Source organism: Rhinatrema bivittatum, chromosome 3 (assembly GCF_901001135.1).
Source record: "Rhinatrema bivittatum chromosome 3, aRhiBiv1.1, whole genome shotgun sequence".
Taxonomy (NCBI): Eukaryota; Metazoa; Chordata; class Amphibia; order Gymnophiona; family Rhinatrematidae; genus Rhinatrema; species Rhinatrema bivittatum.
This window is the reverse complement of record NC_042617.1, coordinates 567,969,719-567,986,183: the sequence shown is the minus strand read 5'-3', so window position 1 is coordinate 567,986,183 and position 16,465 is coordinate 567,969,719. Positions and strand designations below refer to the sequence as shown.

The window sequence follows — 16,465 nt, the reverse complement described above, 5'->3', positions numbered from 1 at the left end:
AATAGAAAATTAAGCAGATAAAAAGCCTGACCTAACAGACCAGCCACACCAAAGACCTCCCCTTTCACACTATCATAAAATGCTTCCAAACAGATCATGAAATAAATGTATCATCTTTTGAAGATGAACTTTGGCATGGCTAGCTGTTACTCCAGTGAGCTGCTGAAAGGAAAGTATATTTGGTTCCATCACTTAGCCACTACATACTGCCCAGAAGGACAACATGCTACACTTCATGGCACCTAAACTGATTACAAAAGTTTTGTTTTGTCAAAATTTGTGGTGTCTACACTATTTAAAATGCCCAAATTTATTTCTGAATGATTCCATCTGGGTTTTTTTTTTCACTTGAATTTGAGAAGCAATAAAATAAAAAAATGGGGTGGCCTAAGTCCCGCCAATCAAAGGTTAAAAGATTTAAGCACAGGTGGTGTCCAGCACTCTCTATGGGCACTGCCCTCCAGGAGGGATTTTACTCTACCGCATCTGACTGGCTGCAGAGCCAAGTTCTTCAGACTCAACTCAGTCACATCCCCCACACGTCAATTTCAACTCTAAACATGAAACAGAATAAAAGCCAACCATGCATGACACTTTCATATCCAGTTTTTAGAGCAAACCAATACAAAGATTTGATCACATGATGCCAAACATTGTTTTTGCTTAACTATTTAATACATTTTATATTGACCATTTGAAACTTGGGAGGTTTTCTGATCAATTCACATTACTGTATACAGAACAAAAAAATACTGAATATAATTTCATATAAATTATATATTCCCCCGCCCCCCTTTTAAAATCTTTTTTCTGCAATTGCTTCACAGAATGATTATTCACTTTACTAAGAAGCAAAAAAAAAAAAAAAAAGGTAAGGACAGCCACTAATAGGCAGGGCCCCTAGGTCTGTTGCAATTTCACAACTGCAGAAACTGGAACTTGCCCTTACCGAAATGGATCCTCCTCTTCTTCCCCGATCCCTCACTGCTGTTAAAATTTTCTCTCCCCTCCCACAACAATCTTTGTATTCTGTTCTTAACTTTTTTTGTGGTGCGCCATGGCCACACACAGTTATGAAGAGCCACATAACACCCACGTTCATCGCTGGTTTATGACAGTCTCTCATGGGCAAGAACACCCCCAAAAACCTTCTCCAGCAAATTCAGTTTTGATTATTTACTGCATTTCCAACATAAAACGAAAAACAGTTTCAATAAAAATTCATAAAAAACTCACTACATAAAAGCAGTACACAAAAATATTAAGCTGCAATCATTAAAGACCAGCATCTAACAAATATAATTAGGGCTTCTGATTTCAGGTTTTTAACCAACCAGTCCTGATAACAGACCTCTGATGCAAAAATTAAAAATAAAAGGTGTTTATTAGATAAAACTCTGGAAAATCACCACTTCCCCTAGTATGCTCACCTCTCCTTTGCCCACCCTAGATCCTCTGCTCTCTTTTTGTGCCTTTTCCACACTAACTCCTCAGCTGCAGAAACATATGTATCTGATTCAACTGAAAAAGGAATCCAACAATAGTACCTGTGCCACAAAACACTTATAAAACATGATTTTTGGTTACCCCCCCCCCCAAAAAAAAAGCAAAGTTGCTTACCTATAACAGGTCCTCACAGATGGGTGACATTACATGGAGCCCAGCAAGGAATACTTTTGTCAGTTTCTAGAAAATGTGCCTGGCACACAGAGCATGCCCAGCATACCACTAACCGCACAGCCACACAGGGTGTCTGTCTGTATTAAGACGACCTTGTGGGACAGGTAGTCCTGGAACGCATAGAGGGCATACCGCATCGCCCGGAGTTCCAGGAAATTTATCTTTCAACTTGCCTTGGTCTTCGACCACACTTCTTCAGTGACGTCTGCCTTTGGTGGACTGCCCTGGCTAAACCCGCCAGGGTGGCCCTGTGATCCCTGGGGAGGAACACCCTGGCCCACTGTGGCGTCCAGGTTCACCCCAATGAAGTTGAGTTGCTGGGATTTTGGAAAGTTGATGAGAAACCCCAGCGACTGGAGAACCCTGACTGTCTAGTTCAGGGACTGCAGGGCTCCCTCCCTCGAGGAACTCCTGATGAGCCAATCGTCTAGATAGAGAAACACATGCACCCCCTCTGCGGTACAGGTGTGCTCCCCACCACCGCCAGGCACTTGGTGAAGACTCGGGGTGCGGAAGCAAGCCTGAAAGGAAAAACCCTATACCAGAAATGCCACTGGCCTATCACGAAGCGCAGGTATTTTCGATGAAGCAGAAATATAGCGATGTGTGCATAGGCGTCCTGCAAATCGAGAGAGCAGAGCCAATCTCTGATGAAGAAGTGGGAGTAAAGTACCCATTGAGACCATTCTGAAACGCTCCTGCCAGAGGAAACTGTTTAGGGTCCGGAGGTAGAGGATGGGACGAGGTCACCTGTTTTCTTTGGAACGAGAAAATGCGTGGAGTAGAACCCCCGGCCTTGTTGGGCATGGGGAACTGGTTCGATAGCTTTGGACCACAACAGGGCAGAGAGTTCTAACTCGAGGGCTGATGCGTGCTCCACCCGTGAGGAAGGGGAGTCTGAGAAGATTCAGGTGGTAGCCCCATCTCACGATGGTTAATACCCAGCGGTCGGAGGTGATGGGGGAACCAGCAGTCTGCACATAAGCAGAGGTGGCCCCCGACTGGAGGGTTGGAAGATGTAGACACCTCGGTTAGGCAGCTGCTCTCTATGCCAGTCAAAAACCGGCCGCTGGGCTGGGTTGAGGCACAGGCTGGGCCCAAAGCGCCTGCTGTTGGCGGGAGTGGCCCTTTGGGGCAGCTCAAGTTAGTCGAGCGTGCGAGGCCGGAGGAGGGTATCTCTGTTGACTACAGAAAGCCTTCCTGGGGTCCCTGCGGGTCACTGAGGAGGGGTCAGAGGTGGTAGCGGACAACTGGCGCAGGGTTTGGAGATGATCTTAACTGGGCCACTGCGTCTTGGACTTTATCCCCAAACAGGTTTTCCCCTGACAGAGGTCAGCCAGCTATTCCTAGATTTCAGGTCGGAGGCCTTAAGCCAGGCCCAGCACCGGGCACTAATACTGGCCGCTGATACCCTTGCTGCCCTCTCAAACATGTCGTAGGCTGCTAGCACTTCCTGCTTGCCGGCCTCAAACCCTTTTTGTACAATGGACTGTAATCCTTCTTGGAACTGCTGGGGGAGACATTCAGTAAGCTCCTGGACCTGCTTCCAGAGGTTGCGGTTGTACTGATTCATGTACAACTGATATGCCGCTATACGGGCAATATGCCTAAGAACATAAGAAAATGCCATGCTGGGTCAGACCAAGGGTCCATCAAGCCAAGCATCCTGTTTCCAACAGTGGCCAATCCAGCCCCTTGGAAGATCTTATGGCCCAGAGCGTCCAAGGCTCTCTGGTCCTTCCCCAGAGAAGCGAGTGCTGGCCCTCTTGGCCTTCTTCTGCACATGACTACCACCACAGATTGGTGTGGGAGCTGGCTTTTTTGGAAGCTTAGGATCTGTTGCATCAATACATGGCATCCATCTTTTCCAGCTGACCAAGGCTACAGAGCATGGGTACTACCATAACCAGTAGAGGAGCTCTAAGAGGACCTTGTACCAGAACAGCCACCACCTCCTTAAGAACATCCACAAATTTGAGGAACGCCAACATTTTATGCGGGTGTCCTCTTCCGTCAATAGCTTGAAGGGAATGGCCTCCATCACCCGAACAAAGCTGATGAAAGATAAGTCCTCCGGGAGCACAGACGGAAGATCGGAGGCGTCTGAGGAAAGCTTGGAGGAAGCATCACCGCATGAATCATAAGGGCCTCCTCCTCACCACCAAACTGTCTGGGTCGAGGAGGGAGTCCAAACCACGGGTCTCGGGGCACTAGCATTGATGGCCGATCAGAGGGCCCAGATAAATGGCCATGCCGGCATAGAGGGCAACAGGACTTCCAATGGAAGCTGGGACACCAGGGGACCCGATGGCCCCGGAGTGGGTCAGGATAGGGTCAGAGGGAGGAACTGGTGGCAGATGGGGCACCTGAGCATTTCCAGGCATTGGCTGCATCGTAAGGCACTGAGCAGCACATCCAACCTTTCCAGTAAAGGCGCCAATATCGAGGGTGCTGGTTCCGGCACCGGTGCTTGCTGGAGGCCCTGGAGGGCATTGAGCACTGCCTGTTGGACCACGTGGTCCAACCCCTACCGAAATGTGGGCAAAGTGAGCACAGACACAGGAGGAGGAGAAAGCAGGCGAGGCCGTAACCGAAGTCTCAACGTGGGTCCGCGGAGGCTCGGTACCCGACACAGAGATCATAAGAACATGTCATACTAGGTCAGACCAAGGGTCCATCAAGCCCAGCATCCTGTTTCCAACAGTGGCCCATCCAGGCCTTAAGAACCTGGCAAGTACCCAAAAACTAAGTCTAAACCATGCTACTGTTGCTAATAATAGCAGTGGCTATTCTCTAAGTCAACTCTATTAATAGCAGATAATAGACTTCTCCAAGTACTTATCCAATCCTTTTTTAAACACAGCTCCACTAACCAAATCCCCTGGAAACAAATTCCAGAGTTTAATTGTGTGTTGAGTGAAAAAGAACTCTGGTTAGTTTTAAATGTGCCACATGCTAACTTCAAGGAGTGCCCCCTAGTCTTTCTATTATCCGAAAGAGTAAATAACAGATTCACAGTAACCCATTCTAGACTTCTCATGATTTTAAACACTTCTATCATATCCCCCCCCAGCAGTCTTCTCCAACCTGAAAAGTCCTAAACTCTTTAGTCTTTCCTCAAGGGGAGCTGTTCCATTCCTTTTATCATTTTGGTTGCCCTTCTCTGTACCTTCTCCATTGCAACTATATCTTTTTTGAGATGCTGCGACCAGAATTGTATACAGTATTCAAGGTGCGGTCTCACCATGGAGCGATACAGAGGCATTGACATTTTCCGTTTTATTCACCATTCCCTTTTTAATAATTCCCAACATTGTTTGCTTTTTTGACTGCAGCAGCACACTGAACTGACTATTTCAATGTGTTATCCACTATGACGCCTAGATCTCTTTCTTGGGTGGTAGCTCCTAATATGGAACCTAACATTGTGTAACTATAGCATGGGTTATTTTTCCCTATATGCATCACCTTGCACTTATCCACATTAAATTTCATCTGCCATTTGGATGCCCAATTTTCCAGTCTCACAAGGTCTTCCTGCAATTTATCACAATCTGCTTGTGATTTAGCTACTCAGAACAATGTTTTATATTCTGCAAAATTTGATTACCTCACTTGTCGTATTTCTTTCCAGATCATTTATAAATATATTGAAAAGTACGGGTCCCCATACAGATCCCTGAGGCACTCCACTGCCCAATCCCTTCCACTGAGAAAATTGTCCATTTAATCCTACTCTGTTTCCTGTCTTTTAGCCAGTTTGTAATCCACAAAAGGACATCGCCACCTATCCCATGACTTTTTACTTTTCCTAGAAGGCTCTCATGAGGAACTTTGTCAAACGCCTTCTGAAAATCAAAATATACTACATCTACTGGTTCACCTTTATCTACATGATTATTAACTCCTTCAAAAAAGTGAAGCAGATTTGTGAGGCAAAACTTGCATTGGGTAAAGCCATGCTGACTTTGTTCCATTAAACCATCTCTTTCCATATGTTCTGTGATTTTGATATTTAGAACACTTTCCACTATTTTTCCTGGCACCGGAGTCAAGAAAACCAGTCTGTAGTTTCCCGGATCACTCCTGGAGCCCTTTTTAAAATATTGGGGCTACATTAGCCACCCTCCAATCTTCAGGTACAATGGATGATTTTAATGACAGGTTACAAATTTTTACTAATAGGTCTGAAATGTCATTTTTTAGTTCCTTCAGAACCCTGGGGTGTATACCATCTGGTTCAGGTGATTTGCTACTCTTCAGTTTGTCAGTCAGGCCTACCACATCTTCTAGGTTCACTGTGATTTGGTTCAGTCCATCTGAATCATCACCCATGAAAACCTTCTCTGATACAGGTATCTCCCCAACATCCTCTTCAGTAAACACTGAAGCAAAAAAAATCATTTAATCTTTCCGCGATGGCCTTATATTTTCTAATTGCCCCCTCGATCATCTAACAGTCCAAAAGACTCCCTCACAGGCTTTCTGCTTCGGATACATTTTTAAAAGTTTTTACTGTGAGGTTTTGCCTCTACGGCCAACTTCTTTTCCAATTATGTCTTATCAATGTCTTACATTTAACTTGCCAATGCTTATGCATTATCCTATTTTCTTCTGTTGGATCCGTCTTCCAATTTTTGAATGAAGATCTTTTGGCTAAAATAGCTTCTTTTACCTCCCCTTTTAACCATGCTGGTGATAGTGTTGCCTTTTCCACCTTTCTTAATATGTGAAATACATCTAGACCATGCCTCTTACACACCTTTTTACCTTTGTAGCTGCTCCTTTCAGTTTTTTTCTAACTATTTTTCTCTGAGATCGGTGGGGGAAAGCCCTGGGCTCCTGGCTTTAGAGGACGAGGCCTCCTCACCTCGGGGCCGCTTCGGAGGGGGTTTGGCCGGAGCTGGTGCAGCTCCGGCATCTGTGCCAGCACTGGACAGTAATGATCTGTGCCAGTGCTTCCCATGGTGCTTGGCCTGGTAATTCTCTGGCACAGAGGAAGACTATCCTGAGGCCTTGGACTGGCCAGATGCCGGTGATGGGAGATCTCCCGCACCATGTTCATCACGGCAGGGTGCCGATGGAGAAGGCCCCAAGTCGGAACAATACCCACAAGTCGATGTACCCGGTACTGGAGTTAATGGAGCTGATTGCCTGGAACCGAATAAGTGCTCCATCTTTGTCCAGGCGAGCACGCCTGGGACACTGACGGACATCGTGGGAAGGCCCCACGATGTCCGTCAGTACGGGTCCGTGATGGACAGTCCGCGGACATTGGGGGGCACTTCCGAAAACCAGTCACCATTGAAAAAAGACTGCGCGCAGTCTATGGTCACTGGGGGGGCTAGACGCTTGGGAACAGACCCCAACAATGCGAAAAAAGTACCTACCGAACACCAGAGGAACCAATTCACGAAGGGGGACTCAGAGGAGGGAAAAAACGGTCGATTTCTTCTGTGAGGGAAAAAACAGTGAAGAGCTCCAGAAACCATGAGGCAAGGGAGACCCCGCGTGGCTGCAGGGTTAGTGGCATGCTCAGTGTGCCAAAGTCTCTAGAATCTTTGACAAAAGTATTCGGTGCTGGGATGATGTCACCCATCTGAGGACTACCATCCTGCTTGTCCTGGGAGAAACCCCTATTAGCTGGAAAATAAACACCTAAAGTTACAATTTATAAGACATCTAAATTCAGAAGCCCTAAATATAATTAAAATCTAGTTTTCAGCCTTTCCAGATTTTTCTCGAGTTCTCTTGCTTTTTAAAACCCTTTTTGCTGTGTCGTCTACCAAATATATTGTTTCAGATCTCAGGCCCTCTGTCACCCTTCAGTGTTTCTGACTTACCTGTTCTGGACAAAAAGGCAGAACAGAAGGCAGTCATATACATCAAGGAGGAGAATGAAATAGAAACAATTTGGATAAAACAATGGGCAAGTGAGGTGAAAAGTAAATGGTAAAATATTAACCCTTCAACTAATTTCTCTGCAAATTTCAAGTTTATGTTCAGTTATTTTAAAGATTTCAATATACTTTTAACAGCACTTTAACAGAATATATTCTAGTTGATTATATTAAAGTGTACTTTACAAGTGTGCCATTTGCTGAACCAGTGTGATGCCAATAAAGACCTGTGGGTTCCTGAACAAGCATTAAGTAAAGAACTAAAGTACAATGAGAGATACCACAAGTTTCTATAAAACCAGTAAAAATGTTATGAAACTTGTATGGAAAAATGTACACAATTCCAGCATCCTAGGAAACAAAGCTGGAAGCCTCCGACATGGGAGGTGAGGCTGTAAATGACCTTAACCGGCAGTGCCAATGATTTGTAGCACAAAGGAAGGACTGCACAATTTAAGAAAATGCCATACTGGGTCAGACCAAGGGTCCATCAAGCCCAGCATCCTGTTTCCAACAGTGGCCAATCCAGGCCATAAGAACCTGGCAAGTACCCAAAAACTAAGTCTATTTCCATGTTACCATTGCTAATGGCAGTGGCTATTCTCTAAGTGAACTTAATAGCAGGTAATGGACTTCTCCTCCAAGAACTTAGCCAATCCTTTTTTAAACACAGCTATACTAACTGCACTAACCACATCCTCTGGCAACAAATTCCAGGTAGGCCGTGGCTTACCCGTATTTAGTCTCGAGATTTTGTTATCCCAGGCTCTTTATTTCTGGAGCAGCCGTGGGCGGAATGCTGAGTCTGTCTACACTAAGGAAAACAAAATTATCAGGTAAGTAATTTCTCCATTTCCTAGCGTGTAGCCAGATGGACTCAGGACCAATGGGATGTACAAAAGCTACTCCCCTACAGAGTGGGAGGCTGCCTGTAGCCCACTTAGTACTGCCCTTTCAAAAGTTGTATCCTCCCTGGCCTGAACATCCAGGCGGTAGAACCTGGAGGGGGTGTGAAGGGAGGACCATGTCATCAGCCGATAGATCTCGGCTGGTGACAGCAGCTTGGTTTCAGTCCAGGAGACTGCCCGGGCCCTTGTGGAATGAGCCTCGACCTGTAGAGGTAACGGCTTTCCTGCCTCTATGTAGGCGGCCTTGATTACCTCTTTGATCTAGTGGGCTATGGTCGCCCGTGATGCCGCTTCCCCTTGTTTCTTCCCGCTGTGAAGGTAGAACAGGTGATCTGTTTTGCATAAGGGTTCAAATCTTTTCAGGTATCGGACTAGGATTCTGCCGACATTCAGGTGGCGAAGGAGGCGTGCGTCTTCAGAGTCCTTGTGCTCCTATGGAGAAGGTAATGATATGCTTTGGTTCATGTGGAACTGGGAAACCACTTTCGGTAGGAAGGATGGTACAGTACGCAGTTGTATGGTGAACCTGAGGAACGGTTCCCGACAGGATAGTGCTTGAAGTTCAGAGATGCGCAGAGCTGAGCATATTGTGACCAAAAAGGCTGTCTTTAAAAGTCAGGAGACTTAGGGACAGTTCGCATGTTGGTCTGAAGGACTCCCCTGATAGGAAGTCTAGTACTAGGTTGAGGTTCCACAGAGGCACTGGCCACTTTAGGGGTGGTCGGAGTTGCTTAACTCCTTTCAGGAATCGAGACATCAGGATGAGTTGATAGCCTGGGACCATCCACTTCGGACCTGAAGCAGGCCAGTGCTGCAATTTGGACCTTGAGGGAGTTGAGAGGCAACCCCTTCTTCATGCCATCCTGTAGGAATTCCAGGATTGTGGGAATCTTGGCTGTCCTTGGGAGGAGACTGCGGTCTTCACACCAGGCTTCGAATACTCTCCAGATCTGTATGTAAGACAGATGTGGAGAACTTGTGTACCCAGAGCAGGGTGTCAATCACAGCTTTTGAGTAGCCGTGCTTCTTCAGGTTAGTCCTCTCAAGGGCCATACTGTAAGAGAGAATCGAGTCGGGTCTTCGTGGGAGATTGGTCCTTGCTGAAGAAGATCCCTGGGTGGAGGTAGACGCAGAGGGTACCCCGCAAGTAGTCTTTACATGTCCGCGTACCATGGCCATCTTGGCCAGTCCGGGGCGACTAGTAGAACTAGTCCCTTGTGGTGCTCTCTCTTGTGGATGATCCTGCCTAATAGTGGCCAGGGTGGGAAGGTGTACAGGAGGTCTTCCTCTGGCCAGTTCTGGACGAGAGAGTGTCTATTCCCTGAGATTGTGGTTCTCATCTGCGGCTGAAGAACCTGGGGACCTGGGCATTGAGATGAGTTGCCAGTAGGTCCATGACTGGAGACCCCGTCGATTTACTATCAGCTGGAAGGCCATATCTGCCAGAGACAATTCCCCCAGGTCTAGGCTCTCCCTGCTGAGGTAGTCCGCTGAGATGTTGTCTTTTCCCGCAATGTGGGAGGCTGAAATTCCTTGCAGATTTATTTCCATCCACGCCATGAAGGGGTCTCTCTCTAGAGACATCTGCTGGCTCTTGGTTCCTCCCTCGCGGTTGATGTAGCCAACAGCTGTTACGTTGTCAGACATGACTGACCCGCCTCGGAGTCTGTGGCTGAATCTTAGGCAGGTTAATCTGACCGCTCGAGCTTCCAGGTGGTTTATGTTCCATTGTCCCTGGGCTGTCAGTTCCTGAAAGTGGGCTCCCCACCCTCGCAGGCTCGCATCCGTGGTGAATACGTTCCAGTTCGGTGGGGATAAGTTTACTCTTCTGCTTAAGTGGTGTTCCTGTAGCCACCATTGGAGCTGGTCCCGAACCTGTTGGTAGCTGGAGGTGAATTGAGTAGTTCTGGGATGCTGGGTTCCATCTTGACAGTAGGGAACATTGTAGCGGTCGCATATGGGCTCTTGCCCACGGAACGACTTCCAGAGTTGACGTCATGAGGCAGAGGACTTTGAGGTAGCCCCATACCTTGGGGCGAACAGAGGTCAACAGTTTTCGCAATTGGCCCAGTTTCCTTCTCCTTGGAGGGGGAGAGGAAGACCTTGTTCTGTTTGGTATCGAACCAGATTCCCAGGTACTCCAGTGACTGGGAGGTCTGTAGGCAGCTCTTGGCTGTGTTCACGACCCACCCGTGTACCTGTAATAGATTCTCAACTCTGGTGGTCGCATGGTAACTCTCCTCCGGAGACTTTGCCCTGATCAGCCAATCATCCAAGTAAGGATGTACCAAGATTCCTCCTTTCCTCAGTGTTGCCGCCACAACCACCATAATTTTGGTGAAGGTTCTGGGAGCGGTAGTTAGGCCGAAGGGTAGCGCCCGGAACTGGTAATGATGATCCAGTATTACAAAGCACAGGAATCGCTGGTGGTCCTGATGGAACGAGATGTGAAGGTCGGCTTCGGATAGGTCCAGGGAGGTTAAGAATTCTCCTGGATGTACCGCCATTATAACGGAGCGTAGGGTTTCCATGCGGAAGTGTGGTACCCTCGGGTAACTGTTGACGGCCTTGAGGTCCAGGATGGGCCAGAATGCTCCTTCTTTCTTGGGGATGATAAAATAGATGGAATAGTGGCCAGTATTTTGTTGGAGTGTGGGCACCGGGTCTATTGCCTTCAGGTTGAGTAGTCTTGCTAGTGTGGTTTCCACTGCCAGCCTCTTGGGAGTGGGAGTGGCATGGTGATCTCAATTTGTCTGGAGGGGTGCTTTGGAATTTCAGAGAGTACCCTTCCCAAATGATAGTTAGGACCCACTTGTCCGATGTTATCTCGACCCATCTTTGGTAGAAGAGGGCAAGTCTGCTCCCTATGTCTTCTTCCTGTGGAAGAGTCTGCGTCTTCTCATTGTGAGGTATGGCTGGAGCCTGCCCCTGCTCCCCTCTTAATGTGTCTGTTCCGAAAGGAATGAGACCTTCCTGAGGGGCGAGGTGCTTGGGACTGTGTGTTCTTGTAAGGTCTAAAGCACTGCGATCCTCTGCCCTTAGTTCTTCTGGGGGAGAAGTGCTGAAATATTCTTTTGTTCCTGTCCTCTGGTAGTTGGGGTACTGGAGATTCGCCCCATTTGTTGGCTAACTTCTCCAATTCGCTTCCAAACAAGAGAGATCTTCTAAAAGACATTCTCATGAGGTTCGCTTTGGATAGAGAGTCAGCCGACCAATTCCGGAGCCATAGTTGTCTTCTAGTTGCCACTGCCGCGGCGACACCCCTGGCTGATGTGTGCACGAGATCTGATGTGGCATCAGTGAGGAGGAGAATGCAGGCTCCATCGTTTCTCCAGAAGTAGTTGCGTCTCTGGAGAGGAGCAAACTGGAGCATGCCACCAATGCGCAGCAGGAAGCAATTTGTAGCGTCATTGCTGATACAAAGGACTACTTAAGGATGGATTCCAGCCATCTGTCCTGGGTGTCCTTCAGTGCCGCTCCTCCCTCCACAGGAATCGTGGTGTGCTTTGAGACTGCACAGATCATAGCGTCCACTTTAAGGAAGCGTAGGAGTTACTTGGCTATGGGTTCCAGCAGATATAGGGCTTCTAGAGTCCGCCCCCTTTTGAAGCTGGCCCCTGGAGCATTCCATTCCAGGTCAATCAGTTCCTTGATGGGCTCCAACATAGGAAAGTAGCATGAGGCCTTATGGAGGTACACCAAAATGGGGTTCTTCTTTGGTTTCGTTATAGGGTCTGTGCCTGGAAGGCCCAGTGTCTTTAGTCTGGAACACAAGGGCTGGTAACACGTCCTTGTGGAAGAATCGGAGCATGGTTCAGTATGGCTCCATCCCTGGGGGGATTTCTCCTTCCAGGGAGTCAGTTTCATCCTCTGAGGAGTCTGGATCCCCATCAGGGAGGCTCTTGGTTAGGAGAGGCATGTCTCGAGGAACCCGGGAGGTGCCGGGAAGGGCTTGTGCTTCTGGCAGGAGTGGAGTCTGGTACGCCACAGGGGCTGGTTGTGCCTGGACAAAGGTTTGCAGCCCTTTAAAAATTTCCACCCAAGAGAAGGTTCCTGGGTCCATGTTGATCCCAGGAGGGGTTGTAGTGTAAGCTCCAGAGGTGCCTTCCTGTGGGGGCACAGAATTGGAAATACATAGGTCCAGAGTATCATCCTCAGTGGTTCCGGATCCCTCTCCTGGCTGTAGGGGGTCTTGCTTTGGTTCCCCCTGAGACTACTCGCACTGCTGGCATAAGAGGGATTCCAATTCAGGTTGCTCAGCTCTTAAGTGGCAGGCTGGGCAAAGGGGGTGTCCCTTGGCCTTTTTGGATGGCGGTGCCATTGTTTGTGCGTGTGTAGAGCTTCAATCTCGTCTGTGCATGGAGGTATGCGAGCGGATGCACTTAACTGTGCGTGCTGAGTGCGCAGAAGTTATACGCACAGGCTACGGAGTTTGTGCATCAGACTTCGATGTGCGCGCGGCACAGTCATGCGCTCCGCTGTGCGCATGGCTCAGTTGTGCGCGCAGCTCAGCGCATGCCTTTAAGGGTGCACTCAAGTTAGGCACCTCAGCCCGCCGGCCTACCCCGCATGTATCGCCAATCAAGGGGGGGAAATAGCGCCGACGACCCTGCTGGCAAGATGGCGACCCCCAGGAGGGTCTCCACGTGTGTGGACTCTCGCACCGAATCAGGACCTAGCCAAATGAGAGCTGCTCAACCAGATTTTAAACCTTGTCAGGAGGAAGATTGATAAGGCTATTCGAGCCTTGAAGACCGGAGACTTAAAAGTAAAGGTTTCTACCTTACCTGGTCTCGGCGCTTACCAGTCGCGTGCCGGGCGGTATCCAGCTGCGAGGGGAGAGGGGAATACCTTCACCGCCGCGCTCAAATCACCACCAACTGCCTTTTCAGCCACCCTGGGGGCTATGTCTATGCCAGGAGCTGGCTGCCGGATCAAGGCTCACCTCTGAGGGATATCAAGAATCACCTCAAGAAAGTCTCGACTATGGGAGAGACCCTTAGGTTTCACTGCAGGAGAAGCGGGGCTCTCTTCTTGCAGGTAATTTTCCTTTTTCTTTCTTGTTGTAAATGTTACACTATTCTCTTTTGGATAGTGTCCACATCTGCTATGGAAACTGAGAAATACTGAAGAGCTGAGCTTGCTGCACGGGTATATGTAGGGTGACGTCAGCTTTGAAATCTGACTCAGTCTCCCATCTGCTATCAGATGAGCACAATACCATTGGTCCTGAGTCCATCTGGCTACATGCTAGGAAATAAGTAAATGCCAGCTGATTTTCAGAAAAATGTACCAGTTTTTTTTTCTTTATGCCCTTTGAGACTATTCCCATTGCTAGCCTTCACTGCCTATGATATTCCCAGCTCTGCTCACCTGCTGACCAATCTAGTATTCTGTAAAATATTCTGCTTCTTCACTTTTCTCTCACCTAGAGCCCTGCTGTTCAGAAGAAAAAGGAACAAGGGCTTTGGCTCCAGGTTTGGTCACAAGTGACCACACACAAGAATAATTCCAGATGGGAGGCCTTGACAACAATTTTTAGTACCATATAAACATATATGCGACTGGTAGCCTACTTTCCTTCCCCATCCCAAAACCCAGTGATACCAAAGATGCAAAACTCCTGATGGAAAAAAGATCCACCCTCCATTTCTTGTGCTAAGAACAGGGTTGATCTATCACCTTTCATTTTATTTTAAACTTGGAAACTAGATCTTCTACAAAATGAAAGCAAACATGAGACACACACACACAAAATGCTTACTGCTTGAGGCACAATGGGTGCTGCAGCACCCACATGAATTGCATCATACGGAGCTTCTTGTGTATTTCCCAGTCTTCCATCTCCCACTGCAAGAAAAAAACATCTCTTTAACACTCTATTGCAGGGTTGTGGTAGGTAGATAATTGGAGTTTGGGTTTGGCCTCCTCCCTTGTAACCTCTAAATTGATGAATTCAAACATCGCCTTAAAGCTAATACAAAACTGTCTGGCTAACATCTGATAACCAGGAATTAAAATTTTAAGCGCATACGGAAAATATTAAATCTTCCAACTATTATCAGGAGATCCAATTTCATCTAGATAATTTAATACAACATGGAAGGGATTCCTAAAGCAAGAGCTGACATCAGGACTCTGCACTAGTTAAAAACTGGAGATCTAACTACTCTTGCTTGCTGAGGGGACTGTGATAGATCTTTAAAGTTTGTTTTGTGTTTGGGAATGCAATACAGTTTGAAGATTACTATTTTCTGTTTGACAGTGTGAAAATATTTTAAAAGCATTCTATTTGGCTGTTTAAGAGTGAGAACTGTTTTTTGTTTTCCTAATCCAATCTACATTTATAGAACACTGCCCAATTAGGAGGCAGGGACAAAATTTACATTATAGGAACCAACTAGTACAGTCCTCAAGAACCACAAACAGGCCAAATTGTCAGGATGTCCGCAATGAATATGCATGAGAGATTTGCATACAATGAAGGCAGTGCATAGAAATCTCTCTAATGCATATTCATTGCGGACATCCTGAAAATCTGGTTTGTTTGTGGCTCTCGAGGATCAGAGTTGGCCACCCCTAAACTAATGCTTTGGACAAGTAAATGAAAAATAAACTCAAATTCAAAAAAATAGTAAGTCAATTATAAGTCTTTAACAAGTAAACAAAAAGTAAATTTAAGAAAAGTTTTTAACAATTTTAAAGTAAACGATGCCGACAGCAGTCCAACACTGAAATGGGGGCTACTCTGTCTTTTGTACAGTGTCAGAATTATAATTATCTGCCTGCTAGGGAGAGGTAATATGTTTTCACTTTGTGCAAAAATCTCCTAGCTCTCTGAGAGGAAGTTTAATCTCTGAGGCTAGAGTGGCAGATCTGGTGGAACTAAGGCAAACAGAGGTATACAGAGGAGACATTCAGGGTCATAGGCATGGCAATTCTACCTCCATTCTGGCAACCTCTTTGCTGCTTTGGAGAAGCAAGGTCTCCAGAAAGGCCACAATCACTTGGAGTAGAGGAAATTATCCTTTAACTAGGACTTGTCCTCCAGATGAATTATCCTCTCGCACAAATTGTGTGTCCCCAGGGGTATGTGCCTAGATGGGAAAAGGACAGGACTGCTGTTATTGGCAATTTGAATAATAGAAATGTAGATAGCTAGGTGGCTGGTGGGTGTGAGGATCACTTGATATCTTGCCTGCCTGGTGAAAGACAGACCTCGCACATTTCATAAATAGTATTTTAGAGAGCTGGAGAGGAGCCTCTTGGATATGCCACCTTCATATTCACTGGTGACAAATGGTGGGGGTGGTTCTTCACATACTCATGTGCTTCCTGAAGGATGTCAAAAACAGGCACTGTTGCGATTTTTTTGTGAGGCGGGGGAAAATCCATGAACTGGAGTATGTCAAGAATTTGCACCCTGGACTCTTTATCCCTCTGCAAATAAAATGAAGTATCTGCTATTCTCTTTACAAATGGGCCGATTCAGTAAAAACGCGGGAGAGTGGACGAACACCCGCTCTTCCGGCGCGCGCACCGGCCACTCGCCACTGTGCGCGATGCGGTATGTAAATGAGGTGGTGCGGTAGAAACGGGCAAAAGGAGGCACTAGGGACACTAGCACGTCCCTAGTGCCTCCTTTTGACCCGGAGCGGCAGCTGTCAGCGGGTTTGACAGCCAACGCTCAATTTTGCCGGTGTCTGTTCGAGCCCCCTGACAGCCACGGGCTCGGAAACCGGACTCCGTCAAAATTGAGAGTCCAGTTTTCGGCCTGACAGCCGCCGGCCCAATTTAATTTTTTTTTTTTTTTTTATTTTACACACTTCGGGACCTCCGACTTAATATCGCTATGATATTAAGTTGGAGGGTGCACAGAAAAGCAGTTTTTACTGCTTTTCTGTGTACTCCCCCGGTGCCAGCAGAAACTATTTCTTAGAGTAAAATGTGCAGCTTGGCTGCACATTCTACTTAGTG

General features: G+C 47.2%; 1 protein-coding gene across 2 annotated transcripts in view; it reads right to left on the bottom strand.

Moving 5' to 3' along the window:
• Positions 1-16,465, bottom strand: part of PCMT1 (protein-L-isoaspartate (D-aspartate) O-methyltransferase) — a 118,837-nt gene that overhangs the window by 26,767 nt on the left and 75,605 nt on the right. For both annotated transcript variants that reach the window (XM_029596539.1, XM_029596538.1), the window contains exon 6: positions 14,253-14,338. In XM_029596539.1, the coding sequence (XP_029452399.1) occupies positions 14,253-14,338 (86 nt within the window). The remainder of the gene's footprint in view (positions 1-14,252; positions 14,339-16,465) is intronic.